This window comes from Xenopus laevis, chromosome 2S, assembly GCF_017654675.1.
Source record: "Xenopus laevis strain J_2021 chromosome 2S, Xenopus_laevis_v10.1, whole genome shotgun sequence".
NCBI classification, from domain to species: Eukaryota; Metazoa; Chordata; class Amphibia; order Anura; family Pipidae; genus Xenopus; species Xenopus laevis.
In genome coordinates, this window is record NC_054374.1 from 159,188,054 (window position 1) to 159,214,800 (window position 26,747).

At 40.7% G+C, this 26,747-nt stretch overlaps 1 protein-coding gene across 1 annotated transcript; it reads right to left on the reverse strand.

The window, feature by feature from the left end:
- Positions 1–546: 546 nt before the first annotated feature.
- Positions 547–12,946, reverse strand: LOC108710021 (tyrosinase). The gene is made up of 5 exons (XM_018250362.2): positions 11,954–12,946; positions 9,760–9,976; positions 7,137–7,284; positions 6,565–6,746; positions 547–1,378 (listed from the first exon to the last, which is right to left on the reverse strand). The coding sequence occupies exons 1-5, from the start codon at positions 12,785–12,787 to the stop codon at positions 1,161–1,163; spliced, it is 1,599 nt and encodes a 532-aa protein (XP_018105851.1). The 5' UTR covers positions 12,788–12,946; the 3' UTR covers positions 547–1,160.
- Positions 12,947–26,747: the final 13,801 nt, after the last annotated feature.

Consider the following 26,747-nt stretch of genomic DNA (forward strand, 5'->3'; position numbering starts at 1 on the left):
CAGTTCTCTGCCCCTGCCTCATGGCAACCTTGCACCATGCATGGGTGACCCGGCACATAGGGGATATCCCCTCACTGCTTCAAGGTTAAGGGCTAGAACGGGGTAAGCAGCAGAAGAGGTATGTGCCTGGCACCCCCAGCCACTGCACCCTAGGCACATGCATCTTCTGCCCACCCCAAGTTCCGGGCCTGATGTCAATTATGAATGTCTGTAGGACTCTAGTAGAACCTACAGCCATCACGATATTGCTGCCTCTACCAAAAGTTGGGCATAACAGAAGTTAAGCCCAGCGACATTAGAAGAATTGCATGTTGCCCTTTCGTGCTATGCATGCGGGGGGGGGGGGTTTCTGGCCTTTCAGATGCAATTGAGCTTACTTCACTAGAAGAGACAACATTCTGATTTTAAAATCAGCAGCGCCCCTGTATGCAGTATTTAATATTGCTTGTACAGTATATGCCTTTAGCCGATTTTGATCAAGCAGCATACATACGATACATGTTATTACAATCAAGTAAAATGCACCAAATTAAATCCACAACAAAATTTTCTCCCAATTAATATTTACTTATCGCCAATACTCGTGGAACATGGAATACGAACCCTAGATCTTTATGCTTTGTATATGAAGATGGCTGGGCATGTCAGTTGGGAAGTATACATACAATATATATATACATATATTTTTTAATAAAAGTACTTTGTGTGTTACACAACATAATTAACCCTCTATGCACTTGACTGGGTAAGAAGATTTTCCCTCTCAGGCCAGTGTCTGTCTGACCCACCAGGAAAGCTCTCAGTTGACCCAGGTGTCAGTGAACCCTCCTGCTCATCCAACCATTAGCCTTACATGCCTATAATATGGCCATTCCCCGTTTCTATATGAGAACAAAGAAGAGAAATAGAATGAAGAAGATAGATGATGGTATGTAAGGAGACATGATTGAGAGTGAAATAAAGTCAAGAGGAAAGGAATAAATGATTGGAGAGTGGGCCCCTGGCACCCAAGTCGGACACTGTCTCAGGCAATAAAATGGGTTAAAACTAGATAATTCCCACGCTAGACGAGAAGTACACATTTGGTACCCACCGGATATAAAAATTAGTATATCAATGTGTTCACATTTAGCTAGTAACATTTAGCTAGTGTTTGGGTTCTATAGATTAGATTGATAGGTGGGTTGATAATCTTCGGCTTCCATGAGTAGCGGCTGCGTTTCCTCCGATGCAAATTTTCTCTTCCGTCGGCATGCCAAGCCTACAATGGTGGCAATCACAGCAGAAATGAGGCCCCCAACTACGGCTGCGCCTACCAGCCACTGCCAGATTTGTCGTGCTTGCTCCAGGTAGGACAAAAGAATGTCTTGAATGGAACCTTAATCAATAAAAACAAAAATAAAATGAGTAACAGTTATCTGGGTCAGACATTTTCCAGTCTGTACGTTTACTTGCTTCTTGCCAACCCAAACACAACCTGCCCCCCTTCAAAGTTTTCATTCATTTTGTAGTCTGAATCTGACCAGCCCACTCCAATGACATCACACATAAGTGAGGTTGGCATGGAGATTGGGCAATTGGTCAGTGGCACACAAGGAAACTCCTACCAGGCCCTCTTCTCCACCAGATTGCCCAGCCAAATCCCCCTTTCCCTGTCCACTTACATTGGTGTAGGCAAGAATGGCTGGGGAGGTAGGAATTTCTAACTACTGTTGAGGAAGCAGACCACACAGTCTTGGCCTCCTTGTAACCGTAGTGTCTTCTTCCTCCATAGTTACTCCACTGTTCATGGTTACACTTTTAGGTGAATGAGAACTTTCCAAGGCACCTCAGTTTAGCCAAGTTAAAAAATGATCTTGTACATTGTTCTTGCTTTAAATTGGGAACTATATTACACAAGGTGATTACCCTACTCGCTTCCCTACACAGAACCCCAAAATCAGCCCTTTACTAGGCTGTTACTCTGGTGCTTTCAGACACTTCCTGGGATGAAGCTTCATTCTTACACATTTGAGCCCCATAAAGCAGCATAATAAATGGGGACATGCCCAAAGCAAAAGCTGTATTCTCAGGATAACCTTCATCTTTGATGGACAAAGCACATCATGGGGAGGAGGCAAATTATTTCCTAGGGTCGAACAAAAATAAAAACTTTAGAGAAGATAAAAAAAAAAATACATTCACTAAATCGAAGAATTGCCACATGGGTAAAAGGACTTATTCCTGTAGCTTCTTCAGGGAAAATGTCTATGTTACCAGTTTTGCTGGACTTTAGACAAGGAAAACTGTAAAATGTTATAAAAGGTATAAATAAAACTCAAGACATCAGAACACATACCGCAGATATACAAATCAATGCAAATCAAAAGAAGAATGAAAGGGGAAAGAGCTTTTTTTATAGCGCAAGATTGATTGGATGAACTTCCATGGAATGTACGGACATAAATATCTGGTTTCTATCCCCATAGTGTATAAATAAAATTAAAGTTGTTAAAATATATGTGGATTTAGACAAAAAAATTAAATGGTTTTAGTCCTCTGGCTATGCCAGTAAAGGAAAGATAAATGCCAATTTGTTAGGCTCCCTCTATAATCTTAAATTACCAAACAAAGGTGAATACAAAATGTACAAAGATTTCATAATAATCAGACCCAGTAAATCATCAAGCTACTGTAACAACAGAAGATGAATATAAAAACGACCTCTACCTGTAGTTACAGAGCAGGGTCCCCAATCTTTTTTTTTTTACCCATGAGCCACATTCCATTGGAAAAAGGGGTGGGGAGCAACAAAGAAAGAAAATGTTCCTGGGGTGCCAAATAAAGGCTGTGATTGGCTATTTTGTAGCCCCTATATGGACTTGCAGTCTATAAGAGGGTCTGTTTGACAGTACATTTGATTTTTTAATGCCTCCAAGCCTGGAATTCAAAAATAAACCCCTGTTTTGAGGCCACTGGGAGCAACATCCAAGGGGTTGGGGAGTTACATGTTACTTGTATAGGGACCCTGAGATTTGGGTTAAATTACACAGGCAGTTCCCCTGTAGTATTTGGACACCTAAGGGTTCTTTAGTTAACTTAGGCAGCTATGTCCCTGGCTGGGTCCACAGTAGTTCACGGAGTTTGTCCACTAGGTGGCACTATGTGATAATATAAAGGGGTTTAGCACCATGCGGTCTGGGTCTGTCCTGGGACTTTGCCTCAGGTACTATAGGTCCAGGTCTACCGGTGAAGTTAAGTGTGAGTTAGTGATAGTGAATACAGTAATAGTCACTCTATAAGTGAGAGTCAGCACAGGGTAGCTAGTGAGCAGATGTGGCTCCAACGAAGAGAAATAGTGGGGGTTAGGACCCCATTGTATTTGAACCACTAGAGCAGGGACTACAGTGGGTGAGTTGAGGACCAGATAGGGTACCAAGACTCCAGGCTGAATACAGTGGGTGAGGTGAGGACCAAGTCCGGTGCCAAGATACAAGACCCCAGGCTGAGAAACCCATTTCTTATTGCTTCACCAGAGGAATAGTGCCCAGTGAGAGTGGTAACTATTCCCCAAGTCTATTGTTGCTGTAACTTTGAGATATATTGAATATTAGCCCGTCTGCTGTACCTTGTACCCCCTGGAGGGAATATTGCTGTTTGAAGCTACTCTATTATTACTGTGAACATCAAAGTGCTTGTGAACTACTACCTTGCTACTGTTCTCTGTTTAATAAACTAGTTTATTTTACTGCAAAGAGACTGTCTGGCTGAATATCCTGCTGCATTTATCTACACCAGGTACTGGGAGTTGCACGGGTACACTGGGGGTCCGGGGCACACTACAAGCAGTTTTAGCCTGGTCACACACAACCTTAATACACAGCAAAAGTACACTCAAGGGTGTGCTACACTTGTGAGCCACTGGTTGGGGATCACTGTTATAGAGGGATAAATTCATTCTAAACGGACCACCAATATGCCTTCAAAGCATACAAAAGTCCTTGGTTGAGTTACTTACGGTTAGCTCCGGCTGAACATATACAAGTCAACCTATTGTCCAAGTGAAACTTAACCTTACTTTAAACTGGCCCAGAAGAAGACTCAAAAAGCAGGAGCGGTCTTCAATGTGCCTCAAAATGGGGATAATAATTTCCTTCCAAACCCCAATCAGACCAGTCCCTGGCTGTCACATCAAAGGCATTAAATCGTTTTCTTTTGTTGAATTTATACAAACATCTATGGATTTAAATGTCTATTGCAAAATCTTTTGGTATTCTCAAAATTGTTACTCACTAACACACACAACAAAAGAAACATCTCACAAAGCAGATTGTGCCACATTATAACGCAACAGTGCGACACTGAAGTGAAACCCATTACATTAATGTGTCGGGGGAAACGTATTTAACAGTTAGTCATGAAGGTTTAGATCTTTTATAAAATGGAATAAAGGTTGGCGATTTCATTTCACCAGAAATTCTGCAATGTCACGCACTGCTTGCTAATGTGAGCAAAGTGTTTAAAAGGCATTTATGTTCCCGATGATTTATGGATTCTTTGTCAATGGTGTGATGGGTGTATAAAATGTTGCTACGGAGAGTATAGAGCTCATTTTACAATGACATTTACAAATCACAGAGCAGAGAGAGAATATGGTATGACTTCGATAGATTAGGATGTCCCCAATTAGAAGGGTTGAAGGGCGTTCTTGTTGGAATTTACAATGAAAACATCTTTCCCTAGTAAGGGTGCTGAGCTAATCACATGTTACACCACTGAGAGGGATCCTTTCTAACTGTCCCTGGTCTATAGCTGGTTAAAATAGTGCTGAGCAATCTCACTTCAATCAATCTATGTCTGTGATACCTACTTTCTCCCTACTGTTGAGTCTGACTAGTCCCCAAAATAACTGCATGATGTAACCTACATACACTTTGCCACAGTATTTGATACAGAGCCATACAGTAGGATACTGGTTACATTAAAGGGACACTGTCATGAGAAAAAAACATTTTTTCAAAATGAATCAGTTAATAGTGCTGCTCCAGCAGAATTCTGCACTGAAATCCATTTCTCAAAAGAGCAAACAGGTTTTTTTATATTCAATTTTGAAATCTGACATGGGGCTAGACATATTGTCAGTTTCCCAGCTGCCCCAAGTCATGTGACTTGTGCTCTAATAAACTTCAATCACTCTTTACTGCTGTACTGCAAGTTGGAATGATATCACCCCCCTCCCTTTTCTGCCCCCAGCAGCCAAACAACAGAACAATGGGAAGGTAACCAGATAACAGCTCCCTAACACAAGATAACAGCTGCCTGGTAGATCTAAGAACAACACTCAATAGTAAAAACCCATCTCTCACTGAGACACATTCAGTTACATTGAGAAGGAAAAACAGCAGCCTGCCAGAAAGCATTTCTCTCCTAAAGTGCAGTCACAAGTCACATGACCAGGGGCAGCTGGGAAATTGACAAAATGTCTAGCCCCATGTCAGATTTCAAAATTGAATATAAAAAAATCTGTTTGCTCTTTTGAGAAATGGATTTCAGTGCAGAATTCTGCTGGAGTAGCACTATTAACTGATGCGTTTTGAAAAAAACATGTTTTCCGATGACAGGATCCCTTTAAGGAATGTTGGCCTGGAACTTAGTATTTGTACCTGGATAGAGAACTGGCTAAAAGATAGACTACAAAGAGTGGTGGTAAATGGAACATTTTCTAATTGGACCAGTGTTGTTAGTGGAGTACCGCAGGGCTCTGTACTAGGTCCCTTGCTTTTCCACTTGTTTATTAATGACCTGGAGGTGGCCATTGAAAGTTCTGTTTCTATTTTTGCAGAGGATACTTAATTGTGCAGAACTATAGGTTCTATGCAGGATGCTGCCGTGAGGTTCAAATACTGATAAATACAAGGTTATGCATTTGGTAGAAATAATATAAACGAGAGTTATACATTTTTTTGTAGATATCAAATGAACTAATTCTGGGCAGTGTCATTCTGTGGCTGCTAAAGCAAATGCTACAAGTGCAGTCTTGAATGAAAAAAAAAAAAAGGACATTAACTCAAGGGATAGAAACATTTTTTCCCCCCCTCTTTATAGGTCCATGGTAAGGCCTCGCCTGGAGTATGCAGTGCAGTTTTGAGCTCCAGTCCCCAAGAAGGATATAGAACTTATGGTAGAAAGAAAAGTATAAACAAGAGGAGAGGAGTGGTAGCACAAAAGGTGTAACTGGCAATAATGCTTAATTAAACCAAAAAGAAACTAGAAGACAAACAGTAGGACAAAAATATAGGTGGATATGGAGGGAATGAGTGTTCGTGAATGATGACTGCATAAGCTTGTGGGCCTGTTTGTAGAGACCAAAAACAACCCCCTTTTATTGTATCTAATTAATCCTAAAAGAAGGCACGTATCGATTATGAAAAGCAGATCAATTCAAATTAAAATGATTAATTTAGCAAAGTACAAGGTGCAATGTAATGTGCGGTAGTGTAATCTGTTAGTGAACCTTTTCAAATGTTTTCCTTAAATCAAGTGTTTGTTGTACATTTTTGGTGTAAAGAAAATTTAAATTTGTACCTGATTCTGCTAGATAGTCATAATCATATCCAAGATCTTTTGACGCGGCAAAGAATTCTCCATTTGTATAAAGAGGAATGAATGGGACCATGTAGGAGCCACGATTATGACCAATAGGTGCATTGGATTCTGGGTAAATGTCTACTGTTGCTCCGTGTCTTCTAAGCCATTGCTCAAAGATGCTATTAAATAAAATACAAATCAGTGAGGAACTACACTTGAGTATTATTTAATGTTCCAGGCATTTCCCCCTCAACTGCCAATACACAGTCTAGAATATCAAAAAAGGACTCACAAGCAAAGAGCAGGAAAATTTAAATTCTCATTCATCCAGGTCATGGTATATCTATAGAAATAAGTCAAATCAACTGGACTTGCTGTGTCTTTTCCTTGAAGACTTTCACCAGCCATCTAACTTTAATTTATATAGGGCTAGCACATGAAGGATGGAAATAATCCATGACAAGGGCATTTAATAAAGATGACCTTTATATTTTAGAGACCTTGTCTGAGTGTCAATCATTCCTGCTGTTGCCTTGTGAAGCATCCCAATGAGAAAGGATTAGATTTACCTGTCGACAAAAGCATGGTGCAGGACAAAAACTGGGTCATTGGCCGACCCTTGGACGGAAGACATGGAGCCATTGAGAAAAACATGCAGTGAGTTATGCATGGTACTTTGAGACCGGTTAGCTATCCCAGTTCGTGGATCCGCAAATCCTACAGAATCAAAAAAAGAGTGGAAGTGTATGGCACTACAGTATATACACAGGCTACAATGTAAAAGTGTACTATTTGGGGGGTTGCAACTGGTCTAATATTCCACACCATCCAATCGGAAATTGGATCCAAGCAGGTAACCAATAAATGCTGTTTCCCAATTGGTTGATTTGGGTTACAAGCTGGTGCACAATTTTGGATCCAGTCCACATGGATCGTTAACTCCAAACTAGAGAGCTAATCTTGGGCATTAGACTGTAAAAAAAAATTGTCAAGTATAGATGATGTCATATCACACTAGATGAGGTCATATAGATTCAGATGATTATCCAGAACAGGGGCCCCTTCTCCCCTTTAAAAGAGCTACCGAGTCTCTAGATATACAAAATAAATATATATACACAAATATAGGAGTTATGGAGTAAAGTGATCTCTTGGAGTAGATCACTGCAGCTCTGAAAATAAATTCCTGTCTAAGTGAAGCTTTGTGGCATATCACAATGAGAATGGGTACAAGAAACTAAATGCTGAAAATGTAGAGCATTAGGTAGTTTAGGGCAGTGTTTCTCAAACCAGACCTTAGGGAATGCCTATTGTACTCTAATAGGGTAGGATTTAAGGATACACTTAAATCTACCAAGGAGACATAATCAACTTGACAGATGCCTTGATTGTCATTGCACCTTTTGACATTGATTATAGCAAGGACGACCTTAAAAGGAATACTGCCACTAGGGATGTAGCGAACGTCGGAAAAAAAGTTCGCGAACATATTCGCGAACTTGCGCAAAAATGCGAGCGGTTCGCGAACGGTTCGCGAACCCCATAGACTTCAATGGGAAGGCGAACTTTAACATCTAGAAAAGACATTTCTGGCCAGAAAAATGATTTTAAAGTTGTTTAAAGGGTGCAACGACCTGGACAGTGGCATGCCAGAGGGGGATCAAGGGCAAAAATGTATCTGAAAAATCTGCCTGTGTGTGCTTGGAAGAGATAGTGTAGGGGGAGAGCTGTTAGTGATTTCAGGGACACCAGTCCCACTCCCCAACACTGCTAGACTAATAGCACTGGGCTCTTATAGTAGTAGTAGTAGTAGTAGTAGTAGTAGTAGTAAAACAACAAAAAAATAAATAAAAGCAGTCCTTACAAGGACTACTGTTATTGCAGCAGTCAGCAGATGAGATCTGAAGCAGGACAGCTGCCCACTGCAGCTACATACAGAGCACTGCAGTAGAAGGTAGATTACTAGCCAGCAAAGCTACCTAAGCTTAAATGTCCCTCAAACCCCTGCAGACTTCTGTCCCTACAATAACAGAGCAGTATCAAAACGATTACTAGCCAGCAAACTTTCAACTGTCCCTGAAATCACTAACAGGCAGCAGCTCTCTCCCTACACTATCTCTTCAGCACACACAGGCAGAGTGAAAAAACGCTGCAGGGCTTCGGTTTTTATAGGGAAGGGGAGTGGTCCAGGGGAGAGCTTCCTGATTGGCTGCCATGTACCTGCTGGTCTGGGGTGAGAGGGCAAAAAAAAGCGCCAACAATGGCGAACCCAAAATGGCGAACGTCGCGCGACGTTCGCGAACTTCCGGCGAGCGCGAACACCCGATGTTCGCGCGAACAAGTTCGCCGGCGAACAGTTCGCGACATCTCTAACTGCCACCACAATAAAAAGCATTTGCTTAGACTTGAAATTATATCTATATATATTATTGGGTAAAAAGCCTTGATGTGTAAAATAATGATTTACTTTACGGTCATAGACATTTGGTCTTGTATCAAGAAGTGGTAAGTCAAATTGGCCTTGGAGCAAAGACTGCCAAGTTGGAAGGAACCCCTCATGTGCTTGGGCAGAAAGAGACCTGGAGCTGCAACCAACACCAAGGTCACTTTAGAGTGCTAGCACTGAAGATCTCTAATGAGACAACCCAAGAGAACCCTGTTGAATAAGCAAGAAAGAATGTAGAACTATACTATAAAGAGACTGTGTCTAGAAGGGGAAAGAGTCTAAGAATTTTTTAGGGTTACCAAACTACCCACCAGGAGCTTGGAGAAGTAGTAAACACCAGATAGGGGATGAGATCTGAACAGATTTTGTTTCTGCTATCCTTGATACACCTGAAACCCAACCTGAATGTCAGTTCGAGAGTGAAAACTAATTTGCCGTCATAGATATTCTTGGAACAATGGTTGACGTGATAATAGGGGGCTTGAAAAAGTGCAACAACTATGTTTTTTTTTTAAACACACACGCCTCGAGGTGTATGCCTTGTTAGGTTAGGTATCCCATTAGGAGGATACCCAGCATATACATACAGTGTATGTACTAGATTTCCCAGTGTCTCCCAATATTAATCCAGAGGGTTTCCAAGTTTGCTTGAGAATTACTAGTCTATTACAGTTCTCTAACTTTAACAAGGGATGCCTCAGAGACTTCAGTATTCTGGAACAGAGAAAATAGCTATGCACCATTACCTTCTAACGTGTTCCTGAAGCTAAAGTTGGCCGACCGATCCATGGGCTCCGTTTCATAATTTGTAAATGACAGACACATCTCAACCTCGGCTGTTGTAGGGAGTCTCGGAGTCCTGCTCTGATCGTGGCTACCAGGGTTTCTGAGCAGTGGGCCTTCAGCGGTACCATTGCACAAGATCCTCTGAGCATTGTATTCCTCGGGACGGCTGCAGATAATCTTTTGTGGGCCCCCCCCCAAAAAAAAAGTAGGGTTAGTGGAATTCTAGAAAGAACAGCAACATGCAGGAATCATGATTATTTACACTTTAAAGACATGAAAGGTTCAATAGTAGACTATTTGCAGCAACAATATATTTATGGTAGTTACGGTGCTAAATCAGTATGTTATCATGTATGTTTGGCTTGCCCTAAATTGTGCCACCGTTATATGCACGTATATTTTTAAATATTATTATGTTATCTAAGAAAATGACTATGCCCCTTTCCCATGTGCCAATGACATGCACCCTTGGAGGAAAGCTACATACCTTACAGTACATATAAAAAAAAAATGCAACTTCAATGCATTTTGGTGAATTTTCGTTGTTTCATATGTGAAACGGGTCAAATTCTCCCATCACTATTCCCAACCTTCACTTTGAAGATGGCACACCTTTAACAAAGGCATTATGTACATGGAAATCTCCGTAGCCATCCTTTCCACCATTCCCTTGAACAGTCATACACTATATATTGATGTGCTCGGTATATTTCATTCAGTCCCCTAATTTATGGAACATAAATAACAGCAAGGGGTCATTTCTGAGAATTCATTACGGCCTTGCAGAGGAGATATGCCTAAAGCAGGTGCAGGTTGGATCATCCCAGTGATCCCCATCCAGTCACTCGCGAGCATCATGTTGCTCCCAGTAGCCTCAAAGCAGGGGTTCAATTTTGTATTTCTCACTTGGATGTATGTTTTGGAGGCATTTAGATCCTAGTACTGCCAAACAGACCCACCTGTAGTCTGCCAGTCCATATAGAGGCTACTAAATAACCAGCCCTTATTGGGCACCCTCTAGGAACTCTTTTTCATACTTGCATAGCTCCCCGACTTTTATATATTTAAATGTGGGTAAACTAGTTTGGGGACCCCTGGATTACCCCATAATCTCTTTAAATCAGATCTCTATTGGAGGATTCTGGGAGTTGTAGTCCAGAAACAGGCAGGGCCGCTGCAGTATTTTTATTGGGTAGGACTGTTCATGGTGGAAAAATTCAACTGTTGCTGTACCACTCCCAGCGTGGTGGTGCTAGGAGTTGTAACTGAACAACAGGTGAACAAAAGGGGCGATTCCCCTTTACAATAACTTTAAGTATGTTATAGAATGGCTAATTCTTAGCAACTTTTCAATTGGTCTACATTATTTAATTCTATACTTTTTGAATTGTTTGCCTTTTCCTTCTGAATCTTTTCAACTTGGGGGGGGGGGGTCACTGACATCTGAAAAAACAAAATGCTCTGTAAGGGTACACATTTATTGTTACTTTTTAACTTAGCTTTCTATTCAGGTCCTCTCCTCAGTGGCGTTACAACCGGGGGAGCGATTGGGCCAGGGCCCGCACCCCCTCAGGGCCCCCCGGCAGCTAATGCGCCGAGATTCCTGGCCGTTTCCGGGTGTACGGAGGGGGGCCCACACCAGGGCCCGCCCCCCTCTAGTTACGTCACTGCCTCTCCTATTCATATTCCAGGCTCCTATTCAAACCGATGCATGGTTACTAGGATAATTTGGACCCTAGCGACCAGATTGCTGAAATTGCAAACTGGAGAGCTGTTGATTAAAAAGCTAAATGACTCAAAAACCACAAATAATTAAAAAATCAGGTTGCTATGCCATGTCTTTAAACAAGACGCAGGCTTCAGGGCTGACTGGTGATCAGTGGCCTTCAACCACCCATGCAGCATGTAGATTTTATATAAGCATTCATGTTTGAATAGGTTGAGGCAGTAACTTGCAGTTAGTGGATTTTATAATGTTTACAGTTAATGTAGTTTTATAGCAATAAAGTGGTCAACAGATTATGTGGGACATAGAAGCAACTATAGGATGATACTCTAATCATGCGTGGAAGCTTATGAGCTATACCTAGTGCAGTGATGTAATGCATTGAGGCTTTCCCCTCATATTAAAGAATGGTTCTGAGAGTGTCTTACCTGCCACGATGAGAAGAAGGACGCTGGGCTTAGACTGTTGGTGGTGGTGGTGGGATGGATTCCTCCCAGAAGCTCATCTGTGCAAATGTCACAACCTTGTGCATCTCTCCAATCCCAGAAAGGGATGGTAAAATTCTCATCTCCCGTGAGCTTCTGAATCTCATGTTCCCAGTGCAGCAAGAAGTACCGGTGCCAGGGCACAAAGGCTGGAGCTTCATGGGCAAAGTCAATATCTCTCCAGAGGCCATCCTCTCCTAGGAGGACATCTCGGGACGCATAGTAATGCATCCACACAAAGAGGTCATACACGTTGATATCTGCAAACATAGGGTTGGAGCCATTATTCATCTGGGAGTAGGTCCCAGTGACTATGACATAGTCACGGCTGGTGGTGTGCTTGGCCAAATTCAGGTAGGCGATGAATTTGCTTTTCTCTGCGCTGCTCATTCGGAATATCTCCTTTCTGATCATTGTTCTCCTCTCTGTGCAGTTTGGCCCTCTGAAGCCAAATTTGCAGTCTGCACAGTTATAGCCCATAAAGTTGCCAAGGCATTGGCATGTCCTGTTGTAAAACACAGTGGGCCAGTTCTCTCTATCGTCGACCCCAGAAAATGGAAACTGAGGGCCCGTAGCAGAGCTGGTGAGGATGACGTCCTGACAGACTCCCCTTCCTGATAACTGACCACAAGAGGACCCGTCTCCAGGCCACACAGGGCAACACTCCTTGCTCAGGAGGGATTCTGCTGTGCTACATGCCCTGGGGAACTGGCCATTGCAAGCATGGAAGAAGGACAACAGGCACCAAACTGCCAACAGGACTATGTTCCTTTCCATGCTGGTCCTCTCTTTCTTCCCTATGTCTGCTCTAAGGGACTGGGAATCATATCCTTTTTTTTCCCTCTACTTATTCCCAAGCACAATCACATGTGCAGGCTTACATCAAGGGCATGATTTCTTTCATTCTTTCTTCCCCCCTCATTCCTCAAAATGTAGAACCCCTCCCATTCCCTTCCTCACTTCCAGAATGTTTTTTTTGTGTTTTACTACTAAGCATTAGTTTCCCCCTAACTTCTTTATTTTCCGATATGACACGCGGGATCTTTGCCTAATTGCACCAACTTAAAAACACTGATTGTGCTTAACCGCCTGTTTGTTTTTTCCTCATTAAAAGGCCACACAAATGTTATTGCAGATAAATTAGATCAGAACTATTAGCCAACGATTGGAACTAATGTGTTTAAAAAAAAAAAAAAAGCAGAGGCGGCATATGATAGATACTTTCCATGCAGCCAAGGGAAGAAAGTCCAGGAAGAGGAGAAAATGTATATATACAGGTATATCCAGAATGCTGGGGTTTTCTGGATAATGGATCTTTCTTTAATATGGATCTTCAGATCTTAAAGGGGTGGTTTACCTTTAAGGTGACTTTTAGTATGGCCTACTCTAAGCAACTTTTCAATTGGTTTTCATTATTTATTTTTTATAGTTTTTGAATTGTTTGCCCTTTTCTTCTGACTCTTTGCAGCTTTCAAGTGGACGTGGCTTCTAAAAAAACAAATATTCTGAAGGCTACAAATGTATTGTTACTTTTTCTTACCGGTCTTTCTATTCAGGCCTCTATTATTCATATTCCAGTACCTTATTCATATCAGGGCATGGTTGCTAGGGGAATTTGGATCCTAGCGACCAGATGGCTGAAATTGCAAACTGCAGAGTTGCTTAATTAGAAGCTAAATAGGTAAAAAAAAACACATAATAAAAGAATGAAAACCAATTGCAAATTCTCTCAGAATATCACTCTCTACATCATACTACAAGTTATCTCAAAGGTGAACAACCCCTTTAAGTCTACTAGAAAATCATATAAACATTAAATAAACCCAATAGGCTGGTTTTGCTTCCAATAAGGATTAATTATATCTTAGTTGGGATCAAGTACAAGGTACTGTTTTATTATTACACAGAAAAAGGAAATCATTTTTAAAAATGTTTATTATTTGGATAAAATAGAGTCTATGGAAGAAGGCCTTCCCGTAATTCAGAGCTTTCTGGAAAATGAGTTTCCGGATAATGGACCCCATACCTGCACCACTTTCCTTAACCCCCTCTGTGCTGGGTTGGTTTGATCTCTCTGCAGACAGCACATGGCATGGAATAGGTCAAAAAGCAAAAGAAGGGATAGTTAAGTCTAACTTCACTTGCATTCTGTGCTTTTGTGTCGACACCCCTGGCATGTAAAGGGTTAAACTGGGAAGCATGTAATGGAAGGCCGAATAGAATTAAGCACAGCCTTCTGTATTTTTACCTGTTTGAAAGGGGGTCAAATTGGGCATTGATAGATTTATTTGCTGCTAAAGTATGCTGGGAGTTGCTGCAGGGGATATATTTATTTGTCCAAAAAAAAACTGTGTGTGTATATATTCTGGATAATGGGTTTCCGTATAATGGATCACATACTTGTATGTGTGTGTATGTATGTATATATATATATATATATATATATATATATTCATGCAAAATGTGAATACACCATTATTTTTGGTCTTCTTTTGAAATATTTAAATTATTTACCGTGCACCCGGGGCAAGTCATATAAGCAGGGTGCTGCCCTTGTGAAGAGATATATATATATATATCACATCTGTTATCCAGAAACCCATTATCCAGAATGCTCCAGATTACCGAATGGCCATCTTCCATAGACTCAATTTTATCCAAATAATCCACATTTTTAAGCATGACTTTCTTTTTCTCTATAATAATAAAACAGTAGCTTGTACTTGATCCCAACTAAGATATAATTAATCCTTATTGGAAGCAAAACCAGCCTATCGGGTTTATTTACTGTTTACATGATTTTCTAGAAGACGTAAGGCAGGAAGATCTATATTATGGAAAGATCCATTATCTGGAAAAAAATATTAGCTTGTTGCCTTTCATAGGGTTAAGCTGTATAGATTTCAGCACAGCCCTGCCCACTGCATTTCATATGTCTTAATACAGGGCTTATTAAAGGCAACGTCAAACCAAATAATGCTTTTTTTTTTTTTTTTAATCTTTAAAGAAATTGTAAATTTCCTTCTTTGCAGATCTGTTCATCATAGAACATGCAAGGCATTGTGGGTACTTTTGGCTTGCCTGGAGGAGAGCTGACTACAGACTAGGGCTGCCATCTCACCGCTTTAAAACCAAACACATATGGAATCCAAAGCCTGCATGGCTAATTAGCAGTTCATTTAGGGCTCTTACTGACGAGCGGTTGAAGCTGCGCTCCCCTGCGTTCCGTTTTTCTGCGTTCAGCTGCAGGGGAGCGCAGGAATAGACGCATTTAGCTTTTTTCAATGGGGCTGTACTCACACAGGCACGTGTAGGCGCCGAACGCAGGAAAAATGCAACATGTTGCGTCTCAACCTGCGTTCGGCGCCTACACGCACCTGTTTGAGTACAGCCCCATTGAAAAAAGCTAAATGCGTCTATTCCTGCGCTCCCCTGCGGCTGAACGCCGAAAAACGGAACGCAGGGGAGCACAGCTACAACTGCTCGTCAGTAAGAACCCTAAGGGCTCTTACACATGAGCGTTCCGACCTGCGCTCCCCTGCGTTCCGTTTTTTGGCGTTCAGCCGCAGGGGAGCGCAGGAATAGACGCAAGTCATTATTTGAAATGGGGCTGTACTCACTCAGGCGCGTGTAGGCGCCGAACGCAGGAAAAATGCAGCATGTTGCGTCTGAACCTGCGTTCGGCGCCTACACGCGCCTGAGTGAGTACAACCCCATTTCAAATAATGACTTGCGTCTATTCCTGCGCTCCCCTGCGGCTGAACGCCAAAAAACGGAACGCAGGGAAGCGCAGGTCGGAACGCCCGTGTGTAAGAGCCCTTAGGGAGGAACTCCCGCTGCGTTTTCATCCGAAAGTCGAATAGATGTAGTTCTTACCTGCGATTTCTCCTTCACATCCTGTTATCTTCACAACAACCGACACATTACATGCGTTTCATCGCATGTCGACGTGTTGGCACCAGACGCATCGTGGAGTTCCTCCCTTATACGTTGCATCAGGAGTAAGGTTGCCACTAGTGATGTGCAAATTTCTATATATTTTTTTATTAAGCAAAAACATCTCTTATTCTTTTGGCACTCTTTTTTTAAGAGAGTTATTCTCCTTTTGTACAGTAACTGCCTGGGGATAGAATAATGAAAGGTTAAAATACTGAGCCCCTGAGAGCAGCCCCCCTTTATCATGGGAGCAGAGAGACGTGCTGGGCTGGATCAGGAGCTGAGCACATGACTGCTGACAATCACGAGGTCTCTCTAATCCTGGGTGCCGCCAGCTTTGGGATTCACTCCTTCATTCTCATTGACTCATTGACTCGACAGGACAATATTCAGCCAAGAATCCTCTCCATTCACTGAAACTGTAGCACATCCGGCAGAACCATAGTACGGTGCCTTGTTGTGTGATCATTAAACTGTAACACACCATTTTGGAAATAAAAAGAGGGACAAAAAAAAGTTTCCACGCATAGCGCAGCGGAATTTATTTGACCACGCCCATTTTTGCGACCACCCCCTAATTACCATGTTCATTTTACAAAATTTGGCAAGTTATGAAAGTTTGAACATATTTTGTGTTTTTTTTCCAGTTATTACTGTTTCGCTAATGAAGTTGAATTGCCCTTTAAGCTGTAAGTCTAACATCTCCCAAGAGACCTGTTATCTTATATTGTTACAATTACTTCTTTCCTTCTATCAAAATTGTTACAAAGTATATTAGTTGCACCTGGTGGCTGTTCTGGGTTCTCTGCCGAAAGCCAATTAAGCTAGAAACATTGTTTCTTTTTTTGACTGTTCAGTGCAGAGAAAGTCTGGGTTTTTTAGTACAAATGTGGGACTTCGGGTTGAGTTTTCAAAAGCGGGACTGTCCTGCTGAAAACGGGACAGTTGGGAGGTATGCTGTAATGGCATGGGAATTCCTGCACTCTATCTATTATATATTATTACTCTCTCTCAGTCTGGCACTCATTCCATAATAACGTTGTATAATGACAGTATGTAGCACCAGGACTGTAATTCTGCTTGAACCAAGATTGAAGGGGCAGTTTACCTTCAAGTTGACAGTTTGAGACAATTTGCAGTTGAGGGATATTTTGAGGCAATCTGCAATTGGTTTTCATTTTTTAACATTTATGGTTTTTGAGTTATTTAGCTTTTTATTCAGCAGCTCTCCAGTTTGCAGTTTCAGCCATCTGGTTGCTAGGGTCCGAATTACCCTAGCAACCATGAATTGATTTGAATAAGAGACTGGAATAGGGAGAGGACTGAATAGAAAGAGGTGTAAGCAAAAGTTGGAATAATGTAGTTCAGCCCTGGCCTGCCCTCTTAACCCCCTTATCCAATCCCTTATGTATGGGACCTGTTATCCAGAGTGCTTGGGAACTGGGGTTTTCCAGATAACAGATCTTCCCGTAATGTGTACCTTATTCATACCTTATCATGTAAACATTAAATAAACCCAATAGGCTGGTTTTGCTTCCAATAAAGATTAATTATATCTTAGTTGGGATCAAGTACAAGATACTGTTTTATTATTACACAGAAAAAGAAAATCATTTTTAAACATTTCAGTTATTTGGATAAAATGGAGTCTATGGGAGATGACCTTTCCGTCATTCGGAACTTTCTGGATAACAGGTTTCCGGAAAATAGATCCCATATCTGGAAAGTTTTTGAAGTGGATCCCAGACCTGTGCCTTCAATCTGCCCAGAACCTGCCCCAAACTTACTCTTCCTTCCTTACCCTTCTCAAACCGTCTGTGATGTCATAACGTTTTTTCTCTTTTGTCATCACCCCACTCCTCCTAGACCAAGGACTGCTCCTTTTGTCATCGCACCCTGCTAGCCGGTAAGTTTATTTCAAAAAGGTGACAACCCTAACCAGGGTCGGACTGAACACCAGAAGTGCCACAACAGCTCTTATATTGAATCATGGCGTGAGACTGCAGTGGATTTCAACTCTGCACGCTGCCTCAATGATGCTGGAATTCTGGGGGGAAAAAAACATGTTTTATTTATTTTTACTTATTTATATTATTTTTTATTTATTTATTTATTTTACTTTTTATTTATTTATTTTTCACTTCTCAGACCATGTCCTATTTAACGTCCTGTCTGCTGCAGAAACTGCCGCCTCGTTGCCAGGGTAGGTGACCGTTACATTCCAGACTGCAGCTGCAAATGGTCTCATAACTAGTGGTGGGCGAATCTGTCTTGTTTCGCTTTGACGAGAAATTCGTGAAACTTGGGGGGAAAATCTGTGAAACTGCGAAGAATTTGCGAAACGCATTGAAGTCAATGAACGGCAAAATTATTTTGATATGCGTCAGTTCTAGTGATGGGCGAAAAATTCGCTAAACGGCGCCGGCGTCTCATTTTTGACGCCGGCGCCCGTTTTTGACGCCGGCGTCCGTTTTTTCGGAAAAAAAATTTAGCCGCGAATTTTCGCGGGCGTTTTGTGAATTTATTCGCTGGCGGCGAATCACGCAAATTCGCCGCGAATTTGCGCCTGGCGAATAAATTCACCCATCACTAGTCAGTTTTTATACGCGCGACTATTTTGTCTAAATGCATTAAAGTGGAGGTTCATCTTTACTATTAGTATGTTATAGAATCGCTAATTCTAAGCAACTTTTCACTTGGTTTCTAGATTCTAGCCGGCGGGAAGGCAGTTTGGGGAGATTAGTCGCCCGAAGAAGAGCCGATTTGTCGCCGGGGACTAAATCTCCACGAATCTCCACGTGTGTCTCTGCCCTAAGATGAATTTCGTTTCCAGGAACCAAGGTACCTTGTGAGGATGTAGTTGAACTGTAACTAAATTAAAGGGGATGGAAAAACTACCCTCTGGTTTCCTTCCAAATATACAGGACGGTTAAAAAGTGCCTGATGAAATTGAAGAGATAAAATTGGACAAATAAAACTCACCATATTTTATGTAGAATAGGGACCTTAGATTGTAAGCTTCTCTGGGGAAGGGAGTGATTTTTCATTTTCAATATTTGTTAACACTATATAAATATTAAAGGGGTGGTTTGCCTTAAAGTTAACTTTTAGGGGCCCATTTACTTAGCTCGAGTGGAGGAATAGAATAAAAAAAACTTTGAATTTAGAAAGATTTTTTTGGCTACTTCGACCATCGAATTGGCTACTTCGACCTTCGACTACGACTTAGACTTCGAATGTAACGATTCAAACTAAAAATCGTTCGACTATTCGACCATTACATAGTCGAAGTACCGTCTCTTTGAAAAAAACTTCGACCCCCTAGTTCGCCACCTAAAACCTACCGAAGTGCCATGTGGGGAAGGTCCTCATAGGCTTTCTAATGTTTTTTAGGTCGAAGAAAAATCGTTCGATCAATGGATTAAAATCCTTCTAATCAAACGATTCGAAGGATTTAATCGTTCGATTGCATGAATTTTCGTTTCGATCGTTCGATCAAACTATTTGCGGTAAATCCTTCGACTTCGATATTCGAAGTCGAAGGATTTACATTCAACAGTCGAATATCGAGGGTTAATTAACCCTCGATATTCGACCCTATGTAAATCTGCCCCTTAGTGTTCTAAAGTTAACTTAATGTTCTAGAATGGCTAATTCTAAGCAACTTTTCAATTGGTCTTCATTAGTTCTTTTTTAATTGTTTTTCAATTATTTGCCTTCTTCTTCTAACTCTTCCCAGCTTTCAAATGGGGGTCACTGACCCATCTAAAAAATAAATGCCCTGTAAGGCTACAAATGTATTCTTGTTGCTACTTTTTATTACTCCTCTTTCTATTCAGGCCTCTCCTATTCATATTCCAGTCTCTTATTCAAATAAACGCATGGTTGCTAGGGTCATTTGGTCCCTAGCACCCAGATTGCCGAAATTATAAACTGGAGAGCTGCTGAATAAAAAGCTAAATAACTCAAAAACCACAAATAATAAAAAATGAAAACCAATTGCAAATTGTCTCAGAATATCACTCTCTACATCATACTAAGAGTTAATTTGAAGGTGAACGGCCCCTTTAAAAACTGCAATTTTACAAATAACTTTTAAACCATTGAAAATGTGTAATGAATGTTGCTTAGAATGACATTTTCTTTTATTAGGCAAAAGCACGTAGAGGTTGGCCTTTAATAACCAAAGGAAATGTGTTCGCTCCCCAGGATACCAGCATGAGGCAGTCAGCAGACACGCTCTTTATCAAAGAGATTCTCAGAAACTCACTACTATGCTTTGTACGTGCTTTGCACATGGACATGTGACCCACAGAATCTGAGGAATTCGGGGCTTTTGGGAGAAGAAAAGAAAAATCTGCGATGGTTAAAGTCACTGGGGGTCATTAATAAACTTTGCGCAAAGCAGATTGGTTCACAAAGTGAATATATTTTCCCTGCGCATGGTTATATTTATAAAGCTGAATACGTGCGGTGCGAACAGAATTGCGAATTTTATTTCACAATGCGAATGTCTAGAAGAGCTTTTTAAATATGTCAAAAATCGCAAATTTCGAATATTTACGCGCACACTCTGCGACTGAAGTACGCCACAACTTTGGTGGCGGAGAAAATATTCGCAAAACAGTTTCGCAAAGTGCGAATTTAAGCAACGGTCGACGCTATTTTACAAAGCTCCTGTCTCATTTGCGCGCTATTTGCAAAAATTGATTCACAATGCGAATTCACAAAAAAACGGAAAGACGGGCAGAGCAGTGCAAAATATTAGCTTTCAGGAAAAAACATGGGCCATACAACCATTTGCAAAAAAATATGCGCTGCGCAAACTTGATAAATGACCCCCACTGACGGCAGAGGAAAATCAGTGCATAAAGTTTTAATTATGGTTTATTCGTATAACGCCATTCTGAAGTGCTTTACAGAAATTGTACAGCGTTCCCATCAGTTCCTGCCACAGCAGAGCTTACAATCTAAGGTCCCTATCAGTCCACCCACACAATTAGCAATGGTATCATTGTTCCATTTCTGTCTGATGTTTCCTAAACAATATGAAACAGCTCAGTACCTTAATTTAATTGTAATGTGTCTTCTGTATTTTGGTCTCTAACCAACTATGGCTCTTTATTTTACTCACTGGGTAACCCCCTAACACCTCGTAACTGGGGATCAAGAGAAACAGTAGGTACTGGGTCATTGGGTTTTGACCCCAATAGTCCTTCTCAGAGCCTACGGCTATTAGATTCCTACCAAGGTATGTAGTTCACCAGAAATGAGGCTGAATCTGGGTTGTCCAGATGTGAATGCATCATTTTATGTATTTATTTAATTTTTATATTCAAAGGTTGAGAAGTACAGTAGGGGGCAGATTTATCAAAGGTCGAGGTGAATTTTCGATTGAAAAAAATTAGAATTTCGAGCTATTTTTTGTGTACTTCGACTAGGGAATAGTCCAAATTCGATTCGAATTTGAAAAAAATTAGAATATCGATATTTATTATGTCCTGTCTCTTTAAAAATTCGACTTTGACCATTCTCCATCTAAAACCTGGCGAATTGCTCTTTTAGCCTATGGGGGACCTCCTAGAACCTATTTGGAGTCAATCGATGGACTTTGAAAAATCAAAGTTTTTTTTGGAAAAAACTTCGAATCGAATTGCGCTATTCCTTGGATTCATACGATTCAAATTCAGCCAAAAACTGACCTATTCAACCAAAAAAAAAACTTTGACGTAATTTCGGTGGGTCTTTTTGAATTCGAATTTTAAAGTTTTTTTTCAATTTGAAATTCGACCCTTGATAAATATGCCCCATATGTGTTTAGTTCTTAAGAGTCCTTAAGGAATTCAAGTAGGGTCCTAGCCCTGAACTGATAATTGTCACTCATGGGGGCAGATTTACTAAAGGGCGAAGTGGCCGTCGCTAGCCAAAATTCCCCAGAAATCCAATCCGCAAAGACACTGCCAATTTACTAACAGGCGTAGAGGAAAATTCGACAGTCACCAGCATAATTTTGCTCTCTAATGGCAGGCCAATTTTTCTCTTTAAGGTAACTTTTAATATGTTATAGAATGGCCAATTCTAAGCAACTTTTCACTTGGTTTTTATTATTTATTTTTTAGAGTTTTATCATTATTTGCAGCTTTCACATGAGCTTCGCTGACCCCTTCTAAAAAACAAATGCTCTGTAAGCATTGCTTGCTAATTGTTCATCTTTCTATTCAGGCCTCTCCTATTCATATTTTAGTCTCTTATTCTAATAAGTGCATGGTTGCTAGGGGAATTTGGACCCTAGCAACCAGATGCTGAAATTACAAACTGGAGAGCTGCTGAATAAAAAGCTAAATAACTCAAAAACCTTAAGGGGCATATTTATCAAGGGTCGAATTTGGAATTGACAACTTCTAAATTCGAATTCAAAAAGACCAACCGAAATTAAGTCAAAGTTTTTTTTTTTGGTCGAATAGGTCCGTTTTCGATCGAATAGGTCCATTCATTCGAATCAAAGTAATAACGCATTCAATCGAATTCGATTAGAAGTTTTTCCCGAAATAAATTCGATTTTTCAAAGTCCACCAATTGACTCCAAATAGTTCTAGGAGGTCCCCCCAGGCCCGGATTTGTGGCAAGGCCACATAGGCCCGGGCCTAGGGTGGCGCAATTTCAGGGGCGGCCCAGCCGCATCAGTAACTAGCACTGGAGACCCACGTCAGTCTCCAGTGCTGTTCCCAAGTGTTAAGATGTGAGCATGCACGCGCGCACACTGAGGGGGAACTAAGAGGACGGCACCTGGAAGGGGAGGGACATCGCTGGACAGGGGGAAGCGGAAGTGGAGGCAACAGTGCTGGACAGGGGGAAGCGAAGGGGACGGCACAAAGCTGTTTGTAAATGCGGGCCTGGGTCCCCCATAGATTAAAACCACAATTGGCAGGTTTTAGATGGCGAATGGTCGAAGTCGAATTTTTTAAGAGACTGTACATGATAAATTTCGATATTCGAATTTTCGAAATTTTTTTACAAATTTGAATCGAATTTGGACTATTCCCTAGTCAAAGTACACAAAAAATGGCTCGAAATTCTAATTTTTTTCATTCGAAAATTCACCTCGACCTTTGATAAATCTGCCCCCTTGTGTTGGTATGACTAGAAATTACTGGACCTTAGAACTGTTGGACCTTCCAACTTGTGTTACAGATAATTAATTTCCCTCTATCTATATACTGTAGCTTTAGGTTTCCATGCAAACATCCCTTTTCAACTGCCTGCTGGACACATTGGTTAGTTATAAAATTAATATGTGACTGTGTTTTTGGACTAAGAGGGATGGGAAGGTGCAAAGCAATAGGTCAATTCTTTTTCTTTTCTATATTAGTTATAAAATTATAATTTATTTATTCTCTCTCTATTCTGGTAACATTGCAGCTAAATATTTTGCCTTGTTTCCCCAAGAAAAAAAAACGCCCATAGACTATAATGAATAGTAAAAAGAAAAATGTTGCATGGTTAGAAAAATTGACGCACGATTTGATGCCCATTGAATTCAATGTGTTTGGCCCTCCTTAAACATTAAGGGGCAGATGTATTAAGGGTCGAATATCAAGGGTTAATTAACCCTCGATATTCGACTGCCGAATTAAAATTGAAGGATTTTGCGCAATTCATTCGATCGAACAATCAAAGGAAAAATCGTTCAATCGAACGATTTGAAGGATTTTAATCCATCGATTTTAATCCATCGATCGAAGGATTATCCTTCGATCAAAAAATTGTTAGGAAGCCTATGGGGACCTTCCCCATAGACTAACATTGGCCTCGGTAGGTTTTAAGTGGCGAACTAGGGGGTCGAAGAAATTTTTAAAGAGACAGTACTTAGATTATCGAATAGTCGAATAGTCGAACGATTTTTAGTTCGAATCGTTCGATTCGAAGTCGAAGGTCGTAGTTGAAGGTCGAAGTAGCCCATTCGATGGTCGAAGTAGCCATATTTGACCATTCGAAATTCGAACTATTTTACCTCCATTCCTTCGCTTGAACTTAGTGAATGGGCCCCTAAATAAACATCCTAACAAGTTAAAAATACCATTGGTGGTCAGGGCATACCTCCCAACTGTCCCGTTTTTAGAGGGGCAGTCCCTCTTTTGACAGCTCAACCCGCAGTCCCTCGTTTGTACTGGAAAGTCCCGTTTTTCTCTGCATTGAACAGCCAGAAAAAGAAACAAAGTTTCTAACTTAATTGGCTTTTGGCAGAGAGCCCAGAACAGCCACAGCTGCAGATAAGATACTCTTGTAACAATTTTGAGATAAGCAAATAAGTAATTGTAACAATATAAGATAACAGGTCCCTTGGGAGAAGTTAGACTCACAGCTTAAAGGGCAATTCACCTTCATTAGCAAAACTGTAATAACTGGAAAAAAAACCACATAAATATGTTTCATAACTTTCATAACCTGCCAAATTTTGTAAAATGAACATGTTAATTGGGGGTGTGGCCACAAAAATGGGTGTGGTCAAAACTTTTTGTCCCTTTTTTTTTCCAGGATGTTGGGAGGGATGGCTCAGGGTCCAATAGAAAATTGAAAAAACATTGGTGGTCAGTGGCCCGTCTTACAAATACAATAAAAACATTGGTGGTCAGGGCCCCATAGTAAATAAATAAAAAAAACATTGGTGGCCAGGGCCACCTTTACAAGTAAAAAAAAAAAAACCCCGGTGGTCAGGGGCCCCATAGTAAATAAAAAAAATAAAAAAAACATTGGTGGTCAGGGGCCCCAAAGAAAATTTAAAAAAAAAACACATTGGTGTCCAGTGGGTCTTTCTGCTGCTTCGGGTCTTTCCACCACTTCATTCACAATTCGTGGCTTCGTACGATTTTAAGGGGGGGCCCCTTAAGTTTTTTTTTCGGAGAGTGTAGCACAGCCGGACCCCCCTTTCACCTCAGATTTTGCAGGGCCCGGGACCATTGTCCCCACTGTGTCCCCCTGATGACGACCCTGATGCCACGTGTGAGAGAGATAATGGTTTTGTTTCCGTGTGGGGGAGAAGTCATTTGCAAAGTTATGTACTGAAATGGGATCTGTTATCCAGAATGCTCGGGACCTGGGGTTTTCCGGATAACGGATCTTTCCATAAATTGGATCTTCATACCTTAAGTCTACTAGAAAATCATATAAACATTAAATAAGCTGGTTTTGCTTCCAATAAGGATTAATTATATCTTAGTTGGGATCAAGTACAAGCTACTGTTTTATTATTACACAGAAAAAGGAAATCATTATTTGGATAAAATGAAGTCGATGGGAGATTGAGTTTTCTGGTTACTGGGTTTCCAGATAACAGACCCCATACCTGTATATGCAAATTGTGCATAGTGAAAGATATTTCTATTATTTGCAGAACAGCAAAATGCTACTGACACCAGTGATACTTATATGTGTGTGTATATACAGCATATTTATATATATATTGGTATGGGATCTGTTATCCGGAAACCCGTTATCCAGAAAGTTCAGAATTCCGACTCCGCAGACTCCATTGTATCCAAATAACTGAACTGTTTAAAAGTGATTTCCTTTTTCTGTGTAATAATAAAACAGTCGCTTGTACTTGATCCCAACTAAGATATAATTAATTCTTATTGGAAGCAAAATTGGGTTTATTTCATGGTTACAGGATTTTCTAGCGGATTTATGGTCTGAAGATCCAAATTAAGGAAACATCCGCTATTTGGAAAACCCCAGGTCCTGAGCATTCTGGTTATATATATTTATTGAGAGTGCTCTCCAGCTGAAAAATATAGTGAGCATTAAATTGAATTCGATTGCTCCTCATGCAGCTCCCGTCCTTTCCAACAAGAAGACAGACTTGTGCCTTGATAGATAGTCAGGTGTGGTTGCCTGGTCATGCCTCAATTTGTGGCTCTTCAATATAGAATCTCAGCTCAACGGAATCCTATTAAAACCTGGACAGCCATACATCACACACAGGTGGATTGAGAGTAAAGTAATTGTAGGAATATTTCGTGTCTGAATACTTCAATGGCCTCATTTATCTTACACTGTTAAATGTCATCTCATCCGCTGGCTGGAGTCCGGCCATACAGACACCACATCGCATTACAGAAACCGATTTTGATTTGTGGATAGGGGCAGATTTATCAAAGGTCGAGGTGAATTTTCGAATGAAAAAAATTCGAATTTCCAGCTATTTTTTTGTGTACTTCGACTAGGGAATAGTCCAAATTCGATTCGAATTTGAAAAAAAATAATCGAAAATTCGAATATCGAAATTGATCATGTACTGTCGCTTTAAAAATTCGACTTTGACAATTCACCTTCTAAAACCTGCTGTTTCCGCCGATGGGGGGCCCTCCTAGAACCTATTTGAAGTCAATTGGTGGACTTCAAAAAATCGAAGGTCTTCTTTTGGGAAAAACTTCGAATTGAATTCGATCGAATACGATATTCCTTCATTTCAAATTCGGACCTACTCGATCGAAAACTGACCTATTCAACCAAAAAAAAAAAATTAGACTTAATTTCGGTTGGTCTTTTTGAATTCGAATTTCAAAGTTTTTTTTTTTTCTATTCGAAATCGACCCTTGATAAATATGCCCCTTAGGGTTTAATGAAGAGTACAGTCAGATAAACACTTGTTACCCAACTGGAGAACTGTATATGATATAAAAGGCACTTTATCGTCCATTAATAACATAAAGGGGAATTATCATGAAAATGTAATATAAGCTTCATCATACTGAAAAAAGAAACTTTCTAGATAAAATTTCTGAAAAATTCTGCACCATTT

Excerpts from the sequence above, each read along its gene's own strand:
- LOC108710021 (XM_018250362.2), bottom strand. The coding sequence starts at position 12,787 with ATGGAAAGGAACATAGTCCTGTTGGCAGTTTGGTGCCTGTTGTCCTTC. Across the intron at positions 6,747-7,136 it reads CACCATGCTTTTGTCGACAG|CATCTTTGAGCAATGGCTTA; the intron begins GTAAATCTAATC and ends TTTATTTAATAG. Across the intron at positions 1,379-6,564 it reads TGACTATCTAGCAGAATCAG|GTTCCATTCAAGACATTCTT; the intron begins GTACAAATTTAA and ends TTATTGATTAAG.